General features: G+C 44.3%; 1 protein-coding gene across 1 annotated transcript in view; it reads left to right on the forward strand.

The window, feature by feature from the left end:
- Positions 1 to 6,278: 6,278 nt before the first annotated feature.
- The window catches only part of T265_01767 (hypothetical protein), a gene marked incomplete at both ends in the record, with an annotated part of 3,606 nt that continues 1,439 nt past the window's right edge, over positions 6,279 to 8,445 (forward strand). The window contains 4 exons of the mRNA XM_009165857.1: positions 6,279 to 6,417; positions 6,455 to 6,609; positions 6,653 to 6,812; positions 6,847 to 7,031. Of these exons, the coding sequence (XP_009164121.1) occupies positions 6,279 to 6,417; positions 6,455 to 6,609; positions 6,653 to 6,812; positions 6,847 to 7,031 (639 nt within the window). The remainder of the gene's footprint in view (positions 6,418 to 6,454; positions 6,610 to 6,652; positions 6,813 to 6,846; positions 7,032 to 8,445) is intronic.

Raw genomic sequence — 8,445 nt, forward strand, 5'->3', positions numbered from 1 at the left:
ACACTACGTATTTCATCAACCGCGTAATCTTGTTTTGTTTGAAGAGAGAGTCGAAACACGCGAGCACGCTTGCATTATGTGAAATCGTACAAGTGCGCGTTTTTTTCTGGTTTTTCGTATTCAAACGAAAAACGATTACATGATTGATGAAATACGTAGTGTCATAATTGAATTAAAATAAAGGTACAAAACGCCACGCAGTCGATATCGGATGAGTCATCGTTGTGTATCGTGGTTTGTAAGTGTAGGGAAAAAAACGAGGTCTTGGGATCTAGGGTTTGATTGTGAGCTGTGTAGTCAACTGAGTCACGGTTGTGTGGCGTGATTTGTGAGTGCAATGAAAAAAGATAGAACCCGTGATCTAGCGAGTGGTGGTGACTTGTACACTCATGTATGTGGCGAGCAAGCTTTGACAAAAGCGTCAGTCATTAAAATCCATCACGATTACGACCGCAAGCTTGCCTGACATCCCACTCCACCTGAGGTCAATTACCGTTGGCATATCGGATCGAGTCTACAGGCTTCGAACTCCATGCACAAGGGCGAAAGCTTTTGAACCAATTTTGAACTGAAGAGCCGGTACTACGGTGATGTCCTAGGAAGCGCCGCAATTTATAAAATATTCACACATGCATTCCACGATTGTTTGACCCGTAAGCCATGGATCACAGTGGGCATAACGAATTAACGTTGAGGGCGAGCTGAATTTTGAAGTGAAACAGAAGATCTAAAGCGGCGTTGATGACCAACTGAGCTTTCCACAAAACGTTAGACTACTGAGGAGTTCACTACTCTCTCGCATGCAACAGAGAAGCTACATTTATTTGGGGAGATCCATAACTCAAATAGCAAGAAGGCATGAATCACTAACTACGAAGACGAGTGGTATGATGAAAAATGTATTCGGTTTTCGTTTGTTGTAGAGTTAGTCTTCCGACACATACACACATAAACGTAGGGGTGACTATCAGTAATTCATAAATGAGAGCTCTATAAAGATAAGCTTCCGTTCCATGGGGGCATCACGATCACTATGGTTACTTGGAGGCATGAAAGCGCCAGGGTCAGACGAAGCTCAAGTGCCTAGACCAAATAGTTTTCACACCCTTGTCGTAAACAGAAAAACGGCCGTAAAAACAAAAAGTGTGCTCAAAGATTGACCACGTAAAAGATCAAGGCACTTCCGAAGCGCCATAAATTTAGAGATTCCAGCTGCTAAAAGGAGATCCAACTGAAGTAAGTAATCCTCAATTCCAATCAGAAGAGACGCTGGCACTGAATGCGTTTATCTGTACATTCAGAACCCCTAATGAGTCGGAGCATGGTTTAACGAGTGACAGCTCCTGCATTGCAGGCCCGTGGAGCTCTTTAAACCTGCCTGAAAGTAGGAGGCGACACCATAATTTATATATAATGTTCGTTGACTTCAGCACGGTGTCCAATCACTCCAAGTTGCAAAGTACAATTCAGCAGCCCGGAATCTGTAGTCTGTCTATCATGGGATTGTTCGTTGTTGACGGGCGGTGTAAAGCTATCGGAGGAAATAAGATAACATTAAGGATGTGCTAGAACCACGCGTGGTATCGGTAGGCTGACCAACTAGTATCTAGAATTTGGATTACCAAATAATGCTGAAAAAACCCGGGCTAAAGAGAATGGGATGTATGTGCAGGATGGGAAAGTTTGCATCAGAGGTAGGAATATTCTGGTGGTGTGGACAAAATGAGACCTGGAGTACCCGTGCAGGAAAAGCTCGGTAAGTACTAACTAGCTATTTTGGCAAGAATGAATTCGCTTGGGGCTTTATAGATGCTCAGGACGACATTCCACTCATGGAGTTCTAAGCTGTTCAACTTACTAAGCTCTATCTTTATTTGGCCAGCAATGGAGTATGGACATCCAGAAATGAAGAGCCCCAACTCGAGTGAACACCGAGACTGAGTCCAGAATGGTGACCGGGTTGCTGAGACTATTGTTTAGACAACATTGCCAATATATTAAGACTTATAGTGGGCTCGGATGCAGAATAATTTCACAAGTTGATTGAAACTCTCATTTGCGAAGTCGGCACACGAGGAGTCACTCGATACCTGTCGGTAAACGGTGATTGGCGCCATGTGTTGTTTAAGTGAGGGCCAATCACACTTTTATTTAGCCACTCGTGGCTGAGCGGTTAAGTGATAAACCGCTGGTCGGAAGTAGCGAATTAAAAACTCTGAGTTTCCTAAGATGAGAATGGCCGATGACTCCCGATCAAGTTGAAATAGCGGTACGGTGCTCCTAGACTTTCCGGTGTGGACTGGCCTGACTGTCGAGATGAAATCTAAGTTGAAAATTACGAAACCTCAGAGAACCAACAACGCTTCATACGTTCGAACATAGACTCCACATGGCTGATTTACTATCATTGTTCAGAGTGAAGCAGGAAAACACGGAGCTGCCGCGTTTGTTCACATATGTACACGTCACACTCCATGCCATAGTTGCAAACCGGAATTGTCATACTTCTACCGACTTTCGGGAAGAGTGATAAAGGGACTGCGTGCGCTCGGGGCTATGAAGTCGGCTCCGCTCAAATCTCCACCATATATTTAGTTTGATAGTCTTGTTGTGGTTATATCACCAAAGTAGTCTCATCAATCCTAACGCGTTTTTTGCTAGTAAGGTCGATTACGGCAAGCGAAACGCTGTTACAATAACGCTTTCAAATAAGCCGTGTTTGTACGGTAGTGAATCATCAGTGTTGAGCTCTGATATCAAGTTGTCGATGATTATGATGATTCCACGCTGTCATACAGTAAACGGAGTCATAAAACCCAAACAACTCAGGGCCTCTGTTCAACAAGCTGATTTGATTTACCACTCTCAGGCTTTCAATACTTCATCTTGAATCCATCTAATCCTGATGAACGAAGAACTCACGTTAGAAGCGATCAAGCAAATTATACGTTACCAAGATAGACGTGGTGTGTGATATGTGACACGGTTTGGCCGCAGCAATAACATTCAAAAGCAGTGGTCAGTTGGAAACTCTGAGCTCCGCTTTCCAATCAAACCTTGCTTATCGCCATTTGGTGCACAAGTTCTCGCCCCTACATCTGTAATCTAAAAAAATTCAACAGGTGGAAATAATCTAGAAGCAGTAAATCACCGTTACGAACAGATATTTAAACGTTCTCTTCTTCCATGTCTCTTAATGCTTTCTTGAGTACTCTTCTCTTCACATGAACAACACAAACCTGGTTCTCAAGATTGGACATTCCCACTTGAACAACCGAAAGCAGCACCAGTGCTGACCATCTACACTGACCATTGATTAGAATTTCCAAATGCCACACCTGGATAATCTAAAAGCTATTGTTTCACATGATCCGCGAGAGAGGCATGAAGCCTACAAGACTGGTATCACATCTATCTCAGATGTATCCGTTCATCCAGCATATATTTAGGAATATTTGCACCAACCAATTTCACCTTAAAAGCTGGCGGCGAGTAAGAGCTTGGATGGCTCCGCTTTTAAAGGTAGAAGTGTTCTCTTTTCCAGTTTTGAGTGCGTTCGGCATATCAGCTGGCAATTCGCGTCCGAAGTTTCTTCTTTCTATTCATCCAATGCTTGTTGGGTAAACCCGCACCAAATAAAAAAGAGCCAGGTATCTGTATATCCCCTCTGCAATACAAAGTCATTGAGAATGAAAATCTGGGTTACCGTTATTGAAGGGACCTTCAAACCAGGCGTGTTAATCATATGTGCAGAGTGGTAGACTTCGATTATGCGAGTGATATTGTTCTGCTATTTGACAATCGTGAGTTTGTATAGACCACTCTAAATTGAATATCCGAAACGGTACCTCTTGCATATCCTTTTCACTTTCAAAGCCCCATTTTTACTCCAGAATTTCACACTCTTTGAGACTTCAGAACGAGTGGCTCCAGTTTGTTAGTGAGTTCACTTAACTTGTTGGCTACATAAGCTGCGACTCCATTGTGACGGGCAAATTCAGTGTACACATCACAAGCAATATTTACCAAATTTTGCCACCCTGACATCAGAAACGAATATTGCCTGGGTTGAAAGGCCGTGCCTACAAAGCGACCGCGAGAGCAGCTTTACTCAATGGCCGCAAACCTGGCCCCTCCAACTTGATGACCTCAAGCATCTTTAGCTAAGGTTTACTAGGTTAAGGTGGTTGAAGAACGTACCAAGTATGCTTTACTACCGTTTACTAAAGAAAGCCGTCCTCCTCTTTAAGCTGATGTTGGCGAAAATCACGTATAGGACAGGTCATGATGCGGCAACGCAAAAAGAATGCGGTCACTGCCAAGTTGAGCTTTGCGGGAGTTTCTTGCCTTTCTGGGTAGGATCCAGGTGGTTCTCGTTGTGCGTGATTGCAAACCCCAAAGGACATGGCACGTAGCCGACCTTTGTGGCATTATTGTTGCAGATTCCTTACCAGACTACTTAGCTAACAATCTTCTCTGATGTATTAGGCCTATTTTGGGTGAGGTACGCAAGGGACATTGTATCCACCCCACTGATGTCGTCTTGTTCCAACATGATACTCAAATGTGTCTGTCTCCTTTGTTTTGGAAGGTGAAGGAACCTCGCTCTTGGACTTCTTCTCTAGAAACATAGAACTTTTTACAATAAGTCTCAAAACGTTTCTTTTTTCATCCTTTACTGTGGCATCCTCCCTCTATGGTTGTACGGGAGTTGAATACTACCGGTGTATTGCATAGCTGTCAATGATGGCGGTGTTATCCTTCCACAACCAAGCGACCAAACCAAGTCTCCCAATAATTGGCCAATGAGCTCTACGTCGCGCCTATGGGAAGCTGCTAAGGGGAGACTGTCTCGAAAGAGCCCACACTGTGATTCAAGTTTTGACTAGTTCCTACATCCAAGTGTTTCTAATTGGTCGCCGTCTAGTTTGTTTCTAACAAACCATAATGTTTTGGCTTGAAAGTGCGGATGGAACTTCTACACGGATGAAGATTCCGACTCGTCGCTGATCGTTCCAACACAAGCGCGGTCACATATTAATTCCACTGCAAACCAAAGACCGGGAGAATGATAGTGAGACATCTACGGGTGATTGACCTAGTGTCAAAGTCGAAGGAGCCATAGGTGCATCCATCAGAGACCCACAAGCAACTGGGAGAAGCTTACGTACTTGGTTGGAATCCGCTTCACGTCTATCCGTCCGACCACTGAATCATCATTTTTATTGTGAGCTGTAAGAACCGCGTTCTTGCCGTACAGTGGTTTCGTGATTCGAGGAGATGGAGTAGGTAGCTGCGCATTGGAGGCAAGCTGATGAATTAGTGCGTAAATACAGCACTGTCATGGACTGTTAAGTGGGGAGAATCGGGAATTGAGCTATGCATTGAAGTCAATAGCTTGGATGCACGGGTGCCATTGAGGGCGCGACTGGACTGTCTGACAATGTCTCTAACCATTGACGTGGCCCGTCTCGGGGTCCCTATCCAGGAAGACGGCAATGACCAGCACAGCTGAGTTTGCTGGTAATGGCTTTTATACTTCGCTATGAAGTATACCCCTGTTCAAATTAACAAGACAACCAGCCCGAACGTGTCCAAATAACAGCAGAATGATTAATCTCTGGTCTGAGTTGCCAAGAGGAATGTGCCAAAAATAACCTGTACACACTAACCTACCGATACATTCGTGGCTAAGCCGTCCTCCAGTCCAAAATAACAGGGCTTGCTCCATCGTTGATGGTAGCTGTTCAATGCCCGGTACGGTCGCCCCCCATTAAAAGACGATTATTGGATTTAGAATATTGAATGAAAACAATCAAAGCGATCCACTCACCCAAAAGAGAATTTTTTCGGCTCGCAAAGTTTCCATTGATAACTGGAAATTAAAGCACTACCCTCCCTGTTACTTTGGTTACCTGGAGCCCATTTATACCCTTATGAACCTGGTAAAGGCTACATTCGTATGTTATCAGTAATTCGAGTGCAGCGGACACTACCCCGACTGTTTTGCGAGTCCATATGTGGTCATTTTCACATTCGCCGCCAAACTAAGCATAAGTCTACTTCAATGAAACCTGAACCAATGTGTTCCCCGATAACCTAGTTACTAGATAAATTCTCTGGGATTCTACTCCACTATCCTATATTTCGACTGATTCGAAATAGGAATCTGTTTTGGTTCATAGCTCTTCGAAGGCGATGCGCGAATTCAAGCGTTCTCCTAACTCCGATCACCTGGTTCTAAAATACCGACTCTCTTTGATTTATAGTAAACACCTATGCCATTTGCAACGCTTAAAAAGAACGCCAAATGGGAAATCGCCGATGCAAAAGCAAACAAAGATGGCCTACGACACACAGTGTACCAAGTGAACGGTGATCAGTACCGTGGTGAATGGAAAAACAACAAACGACATGGTACTGTCATGCTGCGAATTATTAAAGAACTGTGTAGGGCGGGGAACATACAAGTGGAACAGGAGCGGGGTTTTATACGAAGGCGACTGGGAAGACGGAAAAAGGAGTGGCTACGGTGTTCTGAGTGTATTGAACAGTGCTGGGAAGCAGGTAAAAGTCTATTGTGGAGAATGGAAACACGACAAACGCCAGGTAAGCTGGTTGATGTTAGTGAATTAAACGAAAACCCATTAAGGGATATGGACAAAATTGGTATTCAGATACTGAGATTTACGAAGGCGAATGGTGTGCGGACAAACGGTGGGGGTGGGGACGCATGCTGTACGCTGATGGGAGTATTTACGAGGGCCAGTGGGTGGACGACCTTCGAAATGGTGATGGAATGTTGCGCCTACGTGAGTTGTTCTGACCAAATCATTGGAATTGCAGCCAATCAAAACAGATTCGAAGGCAAATGGGTAAACGATAAGAAAAATGGCCGCGGGAAGTATTTCTTTCTCGGAACAGGACAACTAATGGAAGGCATATGGGTAGATGATGTGCCGAAATGTTGTCAAATGGCCGATCTTGGCAGAGAACTGGCACCACAACGTACACAATTTGAGATCCCCGAGGTGAGTGGACTGAGTAATCAAGAGTAACTTGGTGAATCTCCAAGATTTTTATTTGGATAAGGCAATACAGAACAGCCGTGTACCTTTTCTTTCTTGAACATAACTACGAACCAAACTGTCGACAGAGCCACGCATAGGACGAACAATGACATTGAAAATACAGGATGGAATTCGCTTGAACGGATTAATTTACGCAACGCGTGAGTTAGGCAAGATAAGGTTAACAACCGGATTGTACTCAAACAGTCCACCAAATTGTTCCCAAATGTTCTGCTAGGTCGGCACTTCGCTTAGCACCTGCCTCTCATTCCTCAGCATAGGTTTCGAAATAACATGATATGAGAGTGGGAAAGAGGGGTACCATGCTTGTCATACATATGTAGTTTCCTGACGCATTACTTCCATTTACACTGAAGCGTATGCATCTGACGGTGGGGAAAGATCCAAGTTCATGATCGTAAACAAGTTGTTTGCTAAACCAAGAAGTGACTTGATTGCGCAGATGGTGTCAGCGCTTCTTGGAAGTAAATCCAGGTGCGGAATACCGTCGGGTGAATGGATATGGGGATCGAGGGCTACAGCACCGATCAGCAAGTGACCGATTTTTAAACGAGCTTTGGCGGGATGGATTTGAAGGCTGCATACGGTAGTCCCACGAGATTTTTCAGACCTGTATGATACAAAGTGACACTGTCCATTTCACTCCGATGGAAATTGGAGTGCGTCTCTAAGCAACCATTCGACAGTCAGGCAGAACACGTTAAAAAAGTTTGATTGAAGAACCGAACCTTCAGAACCAGGTCGAAGTTCCAGCGGTATACATGAATCTCGGCGTTCGTGGTAAATATTGCAGCCTTCTGATATTGGAAAGCATCTACTTCTGCAGCTTACGCTATGGCCAAACGGCGAAATCATCCCTACCGAGGTAATTCCAGAAGTCCAAAGTGTATAGTGCTATAGACGACGGTTTAACCCGGAAATCATATCCTTACCATAGGTAAACAGTATTGTTCAAGTGTTGTATTCTTAGGGAGAGATGTCTCAGTAGTTAGAGCGCGAATTTATTGACCGGAAGATAAGTGGTTCGAACCCAACCTCTGCCTCTCTACTTTTTCTCTCTGGGGTTTGGCAATCTGGCAATATCCCAGCCCTCGTGCTTCCTTCGGGTGGCATGGAACCTAGGCAGCTAAAGTGTGATAGAGTAGATGGGGTTAAAATAATCATCTCATAGGAAGCAGACGGTTTTACATTACTGTCCGCAAAGTTTAAGTAATACATTATATTGCGAACAGGTTCGGATAGGGATCTCAGGATACTCTCCCGCTCTACACTGCAGTTGCTGTGAATCCAAGCTAGAAGTGGTAATGATGTTCGACGGGTGATTCATGTCAGTGAGGGTGTGTATTACATCACA

The sequence above is a fragment of the Opisthorchis viverrini genome, assembly GCF_000715545.1.
Source record: "Opisthorchis viverrini unplaced genomic scaffold opera_v5_19, whole genome shotgun sequence".
Classification (NCBI taxonomy): domain Eukaryota; kingdom Metazoa; phylum Platyhelminthes; class Trematoda; order Opisthorchiida; family Opisthorchiidae; genus Opisthorchis; species Opisthorchis viverrini.